The sequence below is a fragment of the Hemibagrus wyckioides genome, linkage group LG20 (genome assembly GCF_019097595.1).
Source record: "Hemibagrus wyckioides isolate EC202008001 linkage group LG20, SWU_Hwy_1.0, whole genome shotgun sequence".
NCBI lineage: Eukaryota > Metazoa > Chordata > Actinopteri > Siluriformes > Bagridae > Hemibagrus > Hemibagrus wyckioides.
Genome location: NC_080729.1, coordinates 9866213 through 9885213, shown reverse-complemented (window position 1 = coordinate 9885213; position 19001 = coordinate 9866213). Strand labels below are relative to the sequence as shown.

General features: G+C 40.3%; 1 protein-coding gene across 4 annotated transcripts in view; it reads left to right on the top strand.

The window, feature by feature from the left end:
• Window positions 1-19001, top strand: part of pitrm1 (pitrilysin metallopeptidase 1) — a 49815-nt gene that overhangs the window by 18238 nt on the left and 12576 nt on the right. For all 4 annotated transcript variants that reach the window (XM_058418922.1, XM_058418923.1, XM_058418921.1 and 1 more), the window contains 7 exons: window positions 873-1033; window positions 2515-2641; window positions 2783-2871; window positions 6336-6464; window positions 6585-6698; window positions 7469-7565; window positions 11715-11849. In XM_058418922.1, coding sequence (XP_058274905.1) covers window positions 873-1033; window positions 2515-2641; window positions 2783-2871; window positions 6336-6464; window positions 6585-6698; window positions 7469-7565; window positions 11715-11849 — 852 coding nt within the window. The remainder of the gene's footprint in view (window positions 1-872; window positions 1034-2514; window positions 2642-2782; window positions 2872-6335; window positions 6465-6584; window positions 6699-7468; window positions 7566-11714; window positions 11850-19001) is intronic.

Here is a 19001-nt window from a genome sequence, read left to right as displayed (position 1 = left end):
TAGCAAGCTGGGCTAGGCAATAGAAAACAATTTCACTGTGCTCTAATGCATATGTGACGCACAAAAATTCCTAGCAAACATTATTAAATAAAGATTAACATTCCCAATTATTAAGAAAGAGTACAAACCTCTACTCATCACTAAAAGATCCAGAAAGGAAGCATAAAGAACTTTGTAAATAGAAAGAACTACCAAAATTAACTGAAGCATCAGCAAATTCCAGAAGAATGACAGAACCAGAAGAGATCTATAATGCCCTTAACAACATGCATAAAATAATATACCAGGCACCTTACAGTTTTGCTACTGTACCAAAAGAAACACTCTGCAGTCATCCACTTTAGATGTCTTCTGTGGTCTTCCAGGACTTTTTATGTTGCTGAGCTCACTGGAGCATTTTTTTTCTTTTTTATTTATAGACACACATTCTAATTCAAAGCATTGAATAAATGTTTATTGTTAATTATGGTATTTATTTTCCAATTTTTCAGGAGACTATAGATTTTGAACTGCTTACTTCTACAGCTCAGATCTTCAATATCTGTAATGTCTTCCAGTATACCTAATCTATAACCTACTGCATTTCTACTATGTATTAGTTTGAGTCAAACTTTTTATAAATTCCTATTCTGTGGCTCCATCAAGTTGAGAATGTATAAACAATGCACTCTAGTTGCTGTAGGTGCTGTGCAAGGTTTAGAAAACAGAAACAGACACTGCAGTACTAATGCAGATGTGCTGAGAGGAAAAAGTAATACACAGTTAGTTAAGAGAAATTAGATCATCAACATGCTATATGGTTTTATGCATTCTGTAGTACAAATTTCTAAAATGTATCGTGTTTGTGTGTGTATGTGTGTGTTTGCATGTAGTTGGATAATGAACGGGTGTATGCGCAGCACTTGCAGAATAAGCTGTTACCTGATCACACATACTCCGTGGTGTCAGGAGGAGAACCTCTCGCCATACCTGACCTCACATGGAAACAACTGAAATGCTTTCATGCTACACACTACCATCCCAGCAATGCAAGGTGCATGCATACACATTCTATAAAATCCCAGATATGTGAGGTTTATACATTTAGTCAATAAAACTCTGGCCTACACACACACACAGGGGCAGTGGTGACTCAAGTGGTTAAGGCTCTGGGTCGTTGACCGGAAGATCAGGGGTTCAAGCCCCAGCACCGCCAAGTTGCCACTGTTGGGCCCTTGAGCAAGGCCCTTAACCCTCTCTGCTCCAGGGGCGCCGTATCATGGCTGACCCTGCGCTCTGACCCCAACCTCCAAGGATGGGATATGCGAAGAAAGAATTTCACTGTGCTGTAATGTATATGTGACAAATAAAGGCTGTTTCATTTCATTTCACAGTCATACACAGTATGACATGCAGTGAAATACTTGTGATGACTGTTCATGGCACAAGAATAACATTTAAACAAACAACTCTTTACATTTAATTAAATGAATTAATTTTTGCAATTGATTCAATTAAATGTGAAGAGTTGTTTGTATAAATTTATTTAAGTTTAAAAGTGAAAATTAGAGTTTTGTTATAGTTTTGACCAGTACCAGTAAATTTAAAATAAAAAATTAGTCCGTCTCCACCAATAAATGAAAACGCTGTCAAGTTTGGTCCATCTATCAAAACAAGGATCCAAAGCATATGTCCATATTTTGATCTCTGATGAACTGCAGTGTATTATATATCATATGAGCTAATATATGTAGCCATAATATTAACCACTGACAGGTGAAGTGAATAACATTGATTATCTTGTTACAGTGGTGTCTGTCAAGGGCTGGGATATATTAGGCAGACACTATAAGTGTGCAGTCAGTTCTCAAAGTTGATGTGTTGCAAGCAGGAAAAATGACCAAGTGTAAAGATCTGAGCTACTTTTACAGTGGCCAAATTGTGTTGCTAGATGACTGGGTCAGAGCATCTCCAAAACAGCAGGTCTTGGTGTATGTTCCTGGTATGCAGCACATAAAAAAGTGGTCCAAAGAAGGACAACCTGTGAACTGGCAACAGGGTCATGGCCACCCAAGGCTTCTTGATGCACATAGGAACCAAAGGCTGACTTATCCAATCCCACAGAAAAGCTACTGTAGTTGAAAACTGTTGAAAAGGTTAATATTGCCAATTGTCAAAAGTTAACACAGTGCATTGCAGCAGCAACCCATGTCTACACTGAACATGTAAGTATCAAAACTGGACCAAAAAGCAATGACAGAAGTTGGGCTTATCTGACTAATCACTTAAAAACATGTGAGAACATGTCAAGACCATAAATATAAAGGCCACAAGACCCAAAATTATGACCCAGACCCAAAATCATGACCCAGAATCAAAGACTTTAATCAGGAGGAAGAAGATTGTCCAACTCAACTGACCTTTTTGTTCCAGTACTTTCAGAGAGGACTGTTTTGCTGATGCACACACCCCCAATACTAAGCCCAGCATTATGATTTTCATTCACTGATTTAACTTCCAGTTTTTGTTTAACAGATTTTTTACCTATGGTGACATGCCATTGGAACAGCATCTAAAACAGATACATGAGGATGCTCTTTGCAAGTTTCAGAAAACAGAAATAAACACTGCAGTACCAGCACAGAGTCGATGGGACAAGCCAGTGAGTCACACTCTCAGACATGCACATGATCACACATGCCACAGATCCTTACCTACAGAAATATTCAAATGTGAAAGAAAATAGTTTTGCACTGACATATGAAGTACATGTTTAAGGAATGAATCTGTCTCATTTGTTTAGAGGGAAGCTCATGTGAACTGCAGTCCTAATACAATGGCCCCAGATCCAGCTAAACAGAACACATTGTGTGCCAGTTATCTGCTGTGCAAGTAAGTGTACACACACACTAGCATAAGCATTGATAAGTAATAAGTAGTAGTATATACAGCTCTGGAAAAAAATAAGAGACCAATCAATTTCACTGGTTTTATTGTTTATAGGTATGTTGTTTGAGTAAAATTTTTGTTTTATTCTGTAAACTACTGACAATTCAATTTATTTGTACAGCACTTTTGTCTCAAAGCAGATTTACATAAGTATAGAAACAGAAAAATTATAAAGTTTAAAGTTACTATTTATCCCTAAAATGTATCCCTAATGAGCAAGCCTGAGGAGACTGTGGAAAGGAAGAATCTCGGAGATAATATGAGGAAGAAACTTTGAGAGGAACTAGGCTCAGAAGGGAACCCATCCTCATTTGGGTGACACTGGACAGTAAAATGATGTAAACAAGGTCTTGAGGAATGAATAGGTCAGTGTAGTTTCTAAGTTCGTTATAGACTTGGCACTAATTACTTCCTGCCAAAAGCTGACTGAGGCAATGGCAGTTCAAAGATGGCGAGATGTCTACAAGTGGTTCTATCCACAGCAGTCCCTTGGGTCACAGGCTGTCCATGCAGATCTATCCCCAGCAACAGTGAGCATCACCAAGCAACAAGACTCCAACCAGGGGTAGAGTGTCTGGATGGATCAGGCAGGTCTGGAAAGAAGAAGTGGATTCACTGGAAACTCAGAACAACTGGGAGCTCAGGTTTAGCTCAACAGAGAAAGACAGAGAGAGAAAAAAAAATATCAGGTGTGCTTGTGATCATGTGATGTTTAAAGACAATGTAGATTATGTGCAAAGTGCAGGCAGGGACTTCAGCAGGATTACAGCGTAACTAAAAGGGAGAGCCAGAAGGTGACAGACATGACAAGGCTTCCTGGGACAAAAATCGCCCAACCATTTAACAGTCAGCAAACCTGAGCGACTTGCTAGGGTGGTAATGCGACAGCATCCAAACATCCAGGTACACTAAACACTCTATGCCCATGAACCTTCTAGATCTACTCCTTAACCCTTTAATGTCCAAAGCAATGGAATAATTCTTACTCTGCCTTATTTATTTAATTCGGTCAATAATAACAACAATATATAACTGTTTTTTAATAGACCCCATAATTGTTTAAATATAGGCCTCTATCAAATGGCTGCCCAATCAGCTTGGGTTAAGTTAAAAAAAAAAAAAATTGTTAATGAAATATAGTGACTCTACCAAACGGTCACACAGGACATTAAACATTGAAAGCCTGGCCAAACAAACGTGTTTTCAGCCTGGACTTAAACATTGAGACTGTGTCTGAATCCCAAACACTAATTGGAAGGCTGTTCCATAACTGTGGGGCTTTGTAAGAAAAAGGTCTGCCCCCTGCCTTTGCTACTTGGGGTACTACCAAATAGCCTACACCTTTTGATCGAAGTAGGCATGGCGGGTCACTAAAAAAAACAAGTGATTGCTCAGGTACTGTGGTGCAAGACCATTTAGTGCTTTAAAGGTCAGTAACAGTATTTTATAATCAATGCGAAATTTGACTGGGTGCCAGTGCAGTTTAGATAAGATAAGTGTAATGTGTTCATATCTTCTGGTTCTAGTTAGGACTCTAGCTGCTGCGTTCTTTACTAACTAGAGCTTGTTTATGCTCATACTGGAACATCGAGACAGTAAGGCATTATAATAATGCAACCTATAGGTAACAGCACCTTATGGAACACTGAACATAACCTTGGTATGCATAGAGAAATCACCATTTAGGTCTATGAACTGATAATGATCAGTCAAATACAGTTACATTTTTTTTATCAGGTGTTTGATAACTGCAAGTTTAAAAGATTTAGACACAGCCGGCGTTAAAGGAATTTATCATTTTTAGAAGGGATTCGGTAGCTACTGGTGTTATCTGTTTAAGGAAACATGTAGGTAAGGGATGTTGTATGCAGGATGATAGTTTTGAAAAAGAAATTAGTAAAATTAAATCAGTAAAGCATTCTAAGCGCTGATCAGAAATAGTAATATTATCTACCAAATTGTTTGGTTTTAAATTAATAGTCTGAATTTTCAGCGTGATATTTTCAATTCATAGTTCAATTCCATTGAACTAATTCATAAAGTCATTGCTGCTGCATATAGAAGGTGTGTGCTTTTCTACAGTGGTTTACTCCTAGTTAATTTTGCTATAGTACTAAATAAAAAATTAGGTTTGTTTTTGTTATCTTTGATTATGCTGATAAAGAACTTCCAACCTGTTGAATTCATGTTTGGGTTTTTGTGTGGCGACTAGCTTATCATCATGAATAACTGTGACACCTCCTCTACTGCCTGTTAGGCGTGGCTGATGTATATATCTTTAACAAGGCGGACAAGTTTCATTTAATGCTATATATTCGTTTGGTTTAATCCATGCTTCTGTTAAGTACAGAACACACAAACAAATGTTCGGATTGTTTATACATTTTTGTTTAGCTCGGGGAACAGACACAGTCTCTATGTTGTGAACCCTGGGTGACGAGTCATTGCAGCTAGCAGATGGTCGGATTAGCCTGCTTGTCTGCTCCCTGGCCCTGGATCTGGATTGTCACCAATTAACTAGACCTGTTCTAATACTATGTGCTATGCTGCAAGAAATGAGAGCAGCACCTTTCTGAGTGGGATGGACACCATCCCATCCTAACAAGCCAGCCTTGCTCTCAAAACAGCTCCAGTTATCCAGTTATGAAGCCCACATTGTTTTTGGAGCACCACCTGGACATCCAGCAATTCAGTGACCATAACCTGCTAGTGAAGTGCGATGTCGTCTCGTCGCACTTCACCCCAGCTGCCGTTTGCCATTCTTTTTGTAGGTCAGTTGATGTCATCCTACGTTTGTTGAGTGACATTCAAATGAGTTGGCAGTCATCGCAGTCAGTGGAGAGTTGTTTTTGCCCTCTGTTGACCTGTAGCTTTGTTGTCTCCAATGTCTGCAGCTTGATCTTGTTCTTATGAACTGCTGTCTTTGAAATTTTAAGAATGGAAGCAACTTGACACTGCTCTATCTTTTTTTCAGCTCTTTTAGCAAAAACAGTAGTTATTACTTGACTCCAGTTACTTTGAGGTACTACTAGCACTGTTTTTGCCATCAAGCTGGTCCTGTTAGAAGAGGATAATGATGACAACAGCAATGGTTGTTATAGTTTTCCTCGTTAAATAAGATTTGGTTGAGGTGATCACCTAATCAGTACTACATTAATCAGAATGCGGTGTGCCTGGGTTGGAATTCAACAGACCCTGGAATGGAATGGCTGCCAAACATGTAGAGATTCTGATTTAAGACAAAATTGGAATGGTCCAAATTCCAAAAAGTTTTTTTTCCAAAGCTGTATAATAATATAAATAGAGCCAATAGCTGATCTCAATTTTTGTAGAAAGAATACCATTTTAATAAAAAAATAGTAGTACTGATTACTCTGTGTGTGTGTGTGTGTGTGTGTTAAATACAGCATCACAGATACATTTGAGGCTTTCACTTTGAGTTTTCTGTCTTCCCTGATGATCTCTGGCCCAAACGCTCCATTTTACAAAACAATGATTGAACCCAAGATTGGCACTGACTTCTCTTCTGTAGTTGGGTAAACATACAAGTCAATATCCATTTTTGGTAATTTATGTGTATTGTGTGCCATCAACTTGAATTTTCAAAGCTTTACACACAGTTATGCTGGTGTGTATCTTTTGCACGTTTTACACAGGTATGATGGGAGTACCAGAGAGGCCTCATTTAGCATCGGCTTGCAGGGTATAGCAGAAGAGGACATGGAGAATATCAAGCAAATCATTAGCCAAACCATCGATGACATCATAGAGTAAGCACTATGTGAAAGTGTTTTAAATATGTATATTTTTTACGGCAAAACATAGAGAGCCAATCTTTTAGCACAAGCGCAAGTGAAGGTGACGGTGAGAAATGCAAAAACTACTTGAAATGTTTTTTGGTTTCAGTATCGAATATTGTGTGTCATCTCATCACCAAATGTCTGTTAAGATGGGTCTAATGAAATAACCCTGAGATCCCTGAGAAACAACTTTTCACAACACAATGATGTAACCTTCATTTTGCTGCATTTGGACAAAATGTACACTATGCAACAGTGGCTGAGAAGTGCAAAACAAAATAAATCAGAAAACCAAATAACAAAACCAAAAACAAAATGTCTCATCCAGCTAGTGGAAAGAATTACATAAGCCAACTATACCCACCTTTTCCGGTTTGTCTGAATTGTCATTGTGTTTTCTGATTGGTTATTTTACAATTTGCGTTATGTCCATCTGGTAACTATAAAAGTACAGTAATGAAAGCTACAACCCAAACAGGGACCCCCCCCCCCCCCCTAAGTAATAAAAGTAAGGTTTATTACTTGCTAAATAGATGTAGTGCCAACAACTTTTTTGTCTATAGTGTCATCTTGTATTTGACTACCCAGACATATACTAGGCTGTCAAGTTTTTTTTGAAAAGTAACGTATGGCAACTTTATGCAAATGTGCAAGTTTCTGCATGTATGCAAGGTTTATGACTCTGTCTGTTACTGTAAATACAAAATGTTTTAGTCATACTTGGTTGTGAATGGTTGCAGGGCTGGGTTTGAAGAGGAGCGGATTGAGGCATTACTGCATAAAATTGAGATTCAGATGAAACATCAGTCTACCAACTTTGGCCTGGCCCTTGCTTCAGTGAGTGACATGTCCCCACCACATGTGTCACAATGAAATATCACACTCGCACAGATACAGTGCTCAGTGTAAATGAGTACACCCCCTTGAAAAGTAACATTTTAAGCAGTATCTCAATAAATACAAAAACAATCTCCAAAAAATTGACAAGACTAAGTTTTATATAACATCTGTTTAACTTATAAAGTGAAAGTAAGGTTAATAATATAACTTAGAAAACAAAATGTTCAGTTTTACTCAAATTAGGGTGATGCAAAAATGAGTACACCCCACTGAAAGTCTCTGGAGCAAAGCTACATTTTAGACTACAGATGTCTAATTTAACAAGAATTCAACCACAGGTGAACCAAATTATTCATTACACAGGTGTCCAGCAGACAGTTGACTATAAAAGGGTGTTACTTATAGAAAACCCCTTCCCATTTCATGCTGTCAGCAATGGCACTACATGGAATAGAAATGTCACAAGACCTGAGAAAGAAAATAATTTCTTTACACCAAAAAGGTGAAGGCTACAAGATGATCAGCAAAGCTTCACTTATCAGTCAGAATACTGTAGCAAAAGTGGTACAAAAATTTAAAAAAGATGGAACTGCAACCATCTCACAGGCGTCCAGATCGTCCACGGAAGTTAACACCTCGACAGGAGCGTCTTCTGATGAAAATGGTTGAAGAAAATTGGCATGCAAGTTCACTGCAGTTATCTAAACTGGGGTGACTGTTTCCTGTGACACAATATGGCGTACACTGTAGAGGAGTGGCATACATGGGTGCCGTCCATGAAAGAAGCCTCTCCTAAAGCCCAGGCACAAAAAAGCCCGCCTAGAGTTTGCCAGTGCCCATGCTGACAAAGATGAAGACTACTGGGACTCTATACTCTGGAGTGATGAGACCAAGATAAATGTTTTTGGAACTGATGGCCTCAAAACTGTATGGGGTCGCAAAGGTGAGGAATACAAAGAAAAATGCATGGTGCCTACAGTGAAACATGGTGGTGGCAGTGTCCTTATGTGGGGCTGCATGAGTGCTGGTGGTGTCGGGGAGCTGCATTTCATTGATGGCATCATGAATTCACAGTTGTACTGCTCTGTAACGAAAGAGAAGATGCTACCATCACTCCGTGCCTGTTGTGCACTTTTCCAACATGACAATGATCCTAAACACACATCCAAGGCCACAGTTGGATTTCTGAAGAAGAACAGGGTGAAAGTGATTCAGTGGCCAAGTATGTCTCCTGATCTGAACCCAATCGAACACCTATAGGGAATTCTGAAGAAACAGGTTTAGACTCTCCATCCAGCACCCAGTCTTTAAAAGAGGTCATTATTGAAGAATGGAAAAAGATAGATGTTGCAAAATGTCGCCAACTTGTTCATTCCAGGCCTAGAAGACTTGGTGCTGTCATTAAAAATCATGGAGGCCATACAAAGTACTAGATGTAGTAGTTTTTGTTGTGGGATGTACTAATTTTTGCATCACCCTAATTTTAGTAAAACTGAAAAATGTGTAATCTAAATTATATTATTATTAACCTTACTTTCATGTTATAAGTTAAACAGATGTTATATTCACCTTAGTCTTGTCAACGTTTTGGAAATTGTTTTTGTGTTCATTGAGATATTGAGATATATATACATACATATATATATACACATATATATATATATATATATATATATATGTATATATGTGTGTGTGTGGGTAGACCCAAAACGTTGTCACAACTTTTTAAGTTCTAAAAGTAAATAAAGTGAACCCACCCTTCACAAAAAAGGACAACATTATGTGTTATGGTTATTTGGTCATTTATTTATTCAGGAGAGTGGTCCAATTTTACATATCTGTGAGTGGCAACAGTATGTGAACGTCTAGGATTAGCAGATAATTTGAAAGTCCATCTGTTACTACTAGGATAAAACTACTAGATAAAACTGAATCCCCAAGCACACAATTCATTCTACTAAAGAATGATTAAAGAGAAGCAAATTTAATGTTTTGGAATTGCCAAATCAAAGTCCTGACCTTAATCCAGTAGAAACGTTGTGAATGATACTGAAGCAAGCAGAGCTTGGTCGGTCAGTCGGTCTGTATTAGAATGAATTGTGTGCTTGGGTATTCAGTTCATGGACAGATATCCTAGTAGTTTTATCCTAGTAGTAACAGGTTTGACCACCTGATTTGACAGGTCTGATTTGACCTTCAAATTACCTGCTAATCCTAGATGTTCACATACTGTTGCCACTCACATATGTAAAATTGTAAAAATTCATTCTCCAGAATAAATAAAAGGGTCGGTCGGTCACTTGAAACTGACAAAAGTAATAAATAAAAATTTACTGAAGCTTGATGTCACGGCCGGGATCCTCGCCCTAGGCGGGGCTCGAACCCGGCCGTCCGTGGTGCACGTGCCCACGCCGGCATGTGGCTGAATGCAGACCCAGACACAGGATTCAGCGAAGCGCTGCTTTTATTCACACGAAGACACGACATGGGAAGATGAACAGGATACGAGACATGGCGTGGTTAAAAAAAGGAAAATAAAGACGGAACAGGTAACAAGATCAACTCAGGAGCATAGACGGACTGGAACCACGGAACAAATAACAGTAAACAATCACGGACAAAGACAGGCACAAAAGGATCCCTATTTACAGGGCTAGACATTAGGGTAAACTGGGTACAGGTGAGACAATCAGGGGAGAGAACAATAGGACAGGTAATCACAAGACACACGAACAAGCAGGTTTCTCGGGTTCACCTGCCAGCACCTTCCTCAGGCCTGGCAGGGAACAGTCCAGCAGTTCCTGACACTTGACTAATAAAAGTCAGATGTTACTTTTGAATTGTGGTTCAACAGAAGCATTTAATCTAATGAAACTGGCCTGGACAAAAATGATGATAGCCCTAGAAAAGATTGAAAATAATTTGACTAGTTACTGTACTATTTGGTAACATAGTATACACCACACTAAACATGGAGAGAGTTGCCTCAGTAGATTAGAAGGAAACATTATAGACTAGCATGTTGAAGAAATAGGCTATAAGACCATCTCCAAGCAGCTTGATGTTCCTGAGACTACAGTTGCACATATTATTCAGAAGCTTAAGGTCCGCGGGACTGTAGCCAACCTCCCTGGATGTGGCCACAAGACGAAAATTAATGACAAATGGAAGGGACAGATAATAGGAAAGGTTACCAAAGAGCTTACAAAGAGATTAGAGGTGAACTCCAAGGTTAAGGTACATCAGTGTCAGATTGCATCATCCATCACACCATTTCATTAAGTCCACTTTGAGCCAGAGTGGACTTAATGGAAGATGGCCGAGGAGAACTTTTTTCACCATTAAAAGTAAAATCATAAAAAAGCGAGACTGGAATTTGTCAAAATGCATGTTCACAAGCCACAAAGCTTCTGAGAGAATGTCCTTTGGGCAGATGAGACAGAACTGGAGCTTTTTGGCAAGTCACATGAGCTCTATGTTCATAGATGCAAAAATGAAGCATACAAAGAAAAGTACACTGTACCAACTGTGAAACATGAAGGAAGCCTGGTTATGAATCTGTTGAATCTGTGCAGGGTACAATGAAATCTCAAGACTATTAAGGTATTCTGGAGTGAAGTGTGCTGCCCAGTGTCAGAAAGCTTGGTCTCAGTCTCAGGTCATGGGTCCTCCAACAGGATAATGACCCAAAACACACAGCTAAAAACACCCAAGAATGGGCTTTTTTGAAGTGACCTTCTATGAGCCCTGATCTAAATCCTATTGAACATCTGTGTTAAGAGCTGAAACATGCAGTCTGGAGAAGACATCCTTCAAGTTTGCGCAGCAAAATATTAAGTTAAGGGAACCATCATTTTCATCCAGGCCAGTTTTATTAGTTTGTTTTTTTTATGCTTCTGTTGAAAAACAATTCAAAAGCAATGTCTGATTTTCATTAGTCAATTTTCAGTAAATTTGTATTTATTATTACTTTTGTCAGTTTCAAGTTATTTCAGTGACCATTGTGGATTTTTCTTTCTTTAATGGAAGGGTACCAACAATTATCTATCTGGGCATTTTCCTCTGACCTCTTACAACAAAGCAAATAAATTATAACAAACTAATTATATAATTACAATAATTATATATATAATTACATCTTTCTAGTATATTGCATCTTGCTGGAATCATGATGGAGACCCAGTGCAATTGCTGAAGATCAGTGACAATGTCTCCAGGTTCAGACAGTGTCTGCAGGACAACCCTCGCTACCTACAAGACAAAGTGCAGCATTATTTTAAGGTACTCTGTAAATTAGACAATATAGCAATTTATTATAACATTTAATAACCACATAAAAAACTCTCAGCACAGCTAGACAATTTTTGTTTTGTTTGTTGTGTGGATTTTACATAAATTTTTAGACCATGAGGCTCCACGAAACTGTGTGGTTGCTGACTGTGATGTGCGATTTATGCATGACGATTCTCATTGGTGTGAGGGGGCACATGCCATCATGCAGGTTGTGGCAATGCATTCTGTCACTGCCATGTGTCTGTCAATCTCAGCATTGTCTACTAATATTTAACCAGGAACCATTTGCCAATTTCATTATTATTTACATAACTTATTTACAAATGCATATACTGTTGCAACTCCATGCAACTCCACATGATATACAGTGAGGGAAAAAATTATTTGATCCCCTGCTGATTTTGTACGTTTGCCCACTGACAAAGAAATGATCAGTCTGTAATTTTAATGGTAGGTGTATTTAAACAGTGAGAGGCAGAATAACAAAAAAATCCAGAAAAACGCATAAAAGAAAAGTTATTTATTCAGAAATTTTTTCAGAAAAGTTATAGATTGATTTGCATTTTAATGAGTGAAATAAGTATTTGATCCCCTATCAATCAGAAAGATTTCTGGCTCCCAGGTGTCTTTTATTCAGGTAATGAGCTGAGATTACAGCAGGAGCACTCTCGGGGAGTGCTCTTAATCTCAGCTCATTAACTGTATGAAAGACACCTGTCCACAGAAGGAAGCAATCAATCAGATTCCAAACTCTCCATCATGGCCAAGACCAAAGAGCTGTTCATGGATGTCAGGGACAAGATTGTAGACCTACACAAGGCTGGAATGAGCTACAAGACCATCGCCAAGTAGCTTGGTGAGAAGGTGACAACAGATGGTGCGATTATTCCCAAATGGAAGAAACACAAAAGGATCTTCCTCGGTCTGGTGCTCCATGCAAGATCTCACCTCATGTAGTTTCAATGATCATGAGAACGGTGAGGAATCAGCCCAGAATTATACTGGAGGATTTTGTCAATGATCTCAAGGCAGCTGGGACCATAATCACCAAGAAAACAATTGGTAACACGCCACGCCGTGAAAGACTGAAATTCAGTAGCGCCCGCAAGGTCCCCCTGCTAAAGAAAGGACATGTACAGGCTCATCTGAAGTTTGCCAGTGAACATCTGAATGATTCAGAGGAGAACTGGGTGAAAGTGTTGTGGTCAAATGAGACCAAAATCCAGCTCTTTGGAATCAACTCAACTCGCCGTGTTTGCAGGAGGAGGAATGCTGCCTATGACTCCAATAAGACCATCCCCACCGTCAAACATGGAGGTGGAAACATTATGCTTTGGGGGTGTTTTTCTGCTAAGGGGACAGGACAACCGCACTGCATCAAAGGGACGATGGATGGAGCCATGTACTGTCAAATATTGAGTGAGAACCTCCTTCCCTCAGCCAGGGCATTGAAAATGAGCCTGACAATGACCCAAAACACACGGCCAAGGCAACAAAGGAGTGGTTCAAAAAGAAGCACATTAAGGTCCTGTAGTGGCCTAGCCAGTCTCCAGACCTTAATCCCATAGAAAATCTGTGGAGGAAGCTGAAGGGTCAGCCACAAAACCTTAATGACTTGGAGAGGATCTGCAAAGAGGAGTGGGCCCAAATTCCTTGAGATGTGAGATGTGTGCAACCCTGGTGGCCAACTACAAGAAATATCTGACGTCTGTGATTGCTAACAAGGGTTTGCCACCAAGTACTAAGTCATGTTTTGCATGGGGTCAAATACTTATTTCACTCAATAAAATGCAAATAAATGTATAACTTTTTTGAAATGTGTTTTTCTGGATTTTTTTGTTGTTATTCTGTCTCTCACTGTTCAGATAAACCTACCATTAAAATTACAGACTGATCATTTCTTTGTCAGTGGGCAAACATACAAAATCAGCAGGGGATCAAATAATTTTTTCCCTCACTGTATGTGAACTCGTATACGTGCACACCAATCAGCCATTTAACATACTACAGCCTGCATTAACTTTTTCAGCTGTTTGTGCTACATTGGCTGCTGTTTTGAAGGTGCTCTGACAGTTTTCTAGTCATCACAATCTGCCCCTTGTCAAAGTCGCTCAGATCCTTGCATGTCTTTTTTTTTTTTTGTTTGTTTGTTCCAACATTTGAAATTATCATCATTTCACTTGTCATTGGCTTTAAAGTTATGGCAGTTATCATATATATACACACTATATTGCCAAAAGTATTCGCTCACCTGCCTTGACTCGCACCCCATTCCTAATCCATAGCGTTCAATATGACGTCGGTCCACCCTTTGCAGCTATAACAGCTTCAACTTTTCTGGGAAGGCTGTCCACAAGGTTTAGGAGTGTGTTTATGGGAATTTTTGACCATTCTTCCAGAAGCGCGTTTGTGAGGTCACACACTGATGTTGGACGAGAAGGCCTGGCTCAGTCTCCGCTCTAATTCATCCCAAAGGTGTTCTATCGGGTTGAGGTCAGGACTCAAGTTCCTCCACACCAGACTCTGTCATCCATGTCTTTATGGACCTTGCTTTGTGCACTGGTGCACAGTCATGTTGGAAGAGGAAGGGGCCAGCTCCAAACTGTTCCCACAAAGTTGGGAGCATGGAAGTGTCCAAAATGTCTTGGTATGCTGAAGCATTCAGTGTTCCTTTCACTGGAACTAAGGGGCCAAGCCCAGCTCCTGAAAAACAACCCCACACCATAATCCCCCCTCCACAAAACTTTACACTTGGCACAATGCAGTCAGACAAGTACCGTTCTCCTGGCAACCGCCAAACCCAGACTCGTCCATCAGATTGCCAGATGGAGAAGCGCGATTCGTCAGTCCAGAGAACGCGTCTCCACTGCTCTAGAGTCCAGTGGCGGCGTGCTTTACACCACTGCATCCGACGCTTTGCATTGCACTTGGTGATGTATGGCTTGGATGCAGCTGCTCGGCCATGGAAACCCATTCCATGAAGCTCTCTGCGCACTGTTCTTGAGCTAATCTGAAGGCCACATGAAGTTTGGAGGTCTGTAGCGATTGACTCTGCAGAAAGTTGGCAACCTCTTCGCACTATGCGCCTCAGCATCCGCTGACCCTGCTCCGTCAGTTTATGTGGTCTACCACTTCGTGGCTGAGTTGCTGTCGTTCCCAAACACTTCCACGTTCTTATAATACAGCTGACAGTTGACTGTGGACTGTGTGTTTTATACACCTGTGGCCATGGAAGTGATTGGAACCCCTGATTCTGATTATTTGGATGGGTGAGCGAATACTTTTGGCAATATAGTGTATATATACTGAGCAAAATTATAAACGCAACACTTTTGTTTTTGCCCCCGTTTTTCATGAGCTGAACTCAAAGATCTAAGACTTTTTCTATGAAAAAGGCCTATTTCTCTCAAATATTGTTCACAAATCTGACTAAATCTGTGTTAGTGAGCACTTCTCCTTTGCCGAGATAATTCATCCACCTCATAGATAGATAGATAGATAGATAGATAGATAGATAGATAGATAGATAGATAGAGTAAAAGGCCACTCTAAAATGTGCGGTTTTATCACACAGCACAATGCCACAGATGTTGCAAGTTTTGAGGGAGCGTGCAATTGGCATGATGACTGCAGGAATGTCCACCAGAGCTGTTGCCCGTGAATTCAATGTTCATTTCTCTACCATAAGCCGTCTCCAAAGGTGTTTCAGAGAATTTGGCAATACATCCAACCTCAGACCACGTGTAACCACACCAGCCCAGGACCTCCACATCCAGCATCCTTACCTCCAAGATCGTCTGAGACCAGCCACCCAGACAGCTGCTGCAACAATCGGTTTGCATAACCAAAGAATTTCTGCACAAACTGTCAGAAACCATCTCAGGGAAGCTCATCTGCATGCTCGTCGTCCTCTTCGGGGTCTCGACCTGACTGCAGTTCGTCATCGTAACCGACTTGAGTGGACAAATGCGCACATTCGATGGCATCTGGCACTTTGGAGAGGTGTTCTCTTCACGAATGAATCCCAGTTTTCACTGTACAGGGCAGATGGCAGACAGCGTGTATGGCGTCGTGTGGGTGAGCGGTTTGCTGATGTCAGTGTTGTGGATCGAATGGCCCATGGTGGCGGTGGTGTTATGTTATGGGCAGGCGTATGTTATGGACAACGAACACAGGTGCATTTTATTGATGGCATTTTGAATGCACAGAGGTACTGTGATGAGATCCTGAGGCCCACTGTTGTGCCATTCATCCACGACCATCACCTCATGTTGCAGCATGATGATGCACGGCCCCATGTTGCAAGGATCTGTACACAATTCCTGGAAGCTGAAAACATCCCAGTTCTTGCATGGCCAGCATACTCACCGGACTTGTCACCCATTGAGCATGTTTGGGATGCTCTGGATTGGCGTATACGACAGCGTGTTCCAGTTCCTGCCAATATCCAGCAACTTCGCACAGCTATTGAAGAGCAGTGGTCCAACATTCCACAGGCCACAATCAACAACTTGATCAACTCTATGCGAAGGAGATGTGTTGCACTGCATGAGGCAAATGGTGGTCACACCAGATACCTACTAGTTTTCGGACCCCCCCCCGGTAAAACTGCACATTTTAGAGTGGCCTTTTATTGTGGCCAGCCTAAAGCCTAGTTCACGCTACAGGATTTTAAGCTAAGATTTGCAAATTAACAAGCTTGCCGACAGATCAGGCTGTGATTGTGGGAAAATCAGCGGGTGATCAGCACTCGGCAATCTTTATGTGTGAACTACTCAATGACGCATCAAAGAGGCTCGCTGACACATTGCTGACACCTTGCAGACAAAATCTAGATATCTGGCATGTTAAATATCTGGGACGTTCGGCCGACTTGACATCACGTGGTGTCAATTGTAGCTACGATCTCCAGCCAATGAGAGAGCAATTCAACAGAGTTGAGGTCACCGGAAGAAAAGCAGCAGCAGCAACATGGCTTGAAAAATAGTGTGGACACAACATTTATTTTAATAAATTAATATTTATTTACAACGAGACTCCTGACGACGTCCATTTTCAAAACAAACCTCTCGCGTGTCACCCACCTGTCGCGTGTGTTTTCGTGACAAAACGTGGTTTGGGGACGACGTTGAGGCGTTGGGTGAGGAGTTGTTGTCAGATTGTGTGGTGTGCGACCCCCTCCTGTGGATCATTTACAAAGCGTCGCGTAGTGTGAACACCACAAGGACAAAAAGACATACAGTGAAGTCATGCAGTCTGAACAGCAAAACGATCTGCCGACGGTTAAAGTCTTGTAGTGTGACCAGGCCTTAAGGCACACCTTTGCAATAATCATGCTGTCTAATCAGCATCTTGATATGCCACACCTGTGAGGTGGATGACAAGGACAAAGGACAAGTACTCACTAACACAGATTTAGACAGATTTGTGAACAATATTTGAGAGAAATAGGCCTTCTGTGTACATAGAAAAAGATCTTAGATCTTAGATCTTTGAGTTCAGCTCATGAAAAATGGGGGCAAAAACAAGTGTGTTGCGTTTATAATTTGTTCAGTGTGTATTTATTATATATATATATATATATATATATATATATATATATATATATATATATATATATATATATATATATATATAAATAATATAATAAAGGAAATAACAACACATAAAAATAACCCAAGATCATGCAGTTGGGTAACTTTATACCACTCTTTTTGCAAAAAAGCAAACAGCTCAGCTTTGCTTGATGGTTTGTGACCATCTATCAGAGGTTTTCAATAGGGTTCAAATCTGGAGATTGGGCAGTGGTCTCTCTTTTTTCTTTTCCAGAGCTACATACATACATATACATAAATATATATATATATACATACATATACATAAATATATATACATATACATATATATACATTTTATATATATATATACATTTTTTTTATATATATATATACACATATACATTTTATATATATATATATATATATATATATATATATATTTATATATATATATATATATATATATAAATACACACATATATACATTTTATATATATATATATATATATATCTATATATATCTATATATATCTATATTTATATATATACACTATATTGCCAAAAGTATTCGCTCACCCATCCAAATAATCAGAATCAGGTGTTCCAATCACTTCCATGGCCACAGGTGTATAAAATCAAGCACCTAGGCATGCAGACTGTTTTTACAAACATTTGTGAAAGAATGGGTCGCTCTCAGGAGCTCAGTGAATTCCAGCGTGGAACTGTGATAGGATGCCACCTGTGCAACAAATCCAGTCGTGAAATTTCCTCGCTCCTAAATATTCCACAGTCAACTGCCAGCTGTATTATAAGAACGTGGAAGTGTTTGGGAACGACAGCAACTCAGCCACGAAGTGGTAGGCCACGTAAACTGACGGAGCGGGGTCAGCGGATGCTGAGGCGCATAGTGTGAAGAGGTCGCCAACTTTCTGCAGAGTCAATCACTACAGACCTCCAAACTTCATGTGGCCTTCAGATTAGCTCAAGAACAGTGCGCAGAGAGCTTCATGGAATGGGTTTCCATGGCCGAGCAGCTGCATCCAAGCCATACATCACCAAGTGCAATGCAAAGTGTCGGATGCAGTGGTGTAAAGCACGCCGCCACTGGACTCTAGAGCAGTGGAGACACGTTCTCTGGAGTGACGAATCGCGCTTCTCCATCTGGCAATCTGATGGACGAGTCTGGGTTTGGCGGTTGCCAGGAGAACGGTTCTTGTCTGACTGCATTGTGCCAAGTGTAAAGTTTGGTGGAGGGGGGATTATGGTGTGGGGTTGTTTTTCAGGAGCTGGGCTCGGCCCCTTAGTTCCAGTGAAAGGAACTCTGAATGCTTCAGCATACCAAGACATTTTGGACAATTCCATGCTCCCAACTTTGTGGGAACAGTTTGGAGCTGGCCCCTTCCTGTTCCAACATGACTGTGGACCAGTGCACAAAGCAAGGTCCATAAAGACATGGATGACAGAGTCTGGTGTGGATGAACTTGACTGGCCTGCACAGAGTCCTGACCTCAACCCGATAGAACACCTTTGGGATGAATTAGAGCGGAGACTGAGAGCCAGGCCTTCTCGTCCAACATCAGTG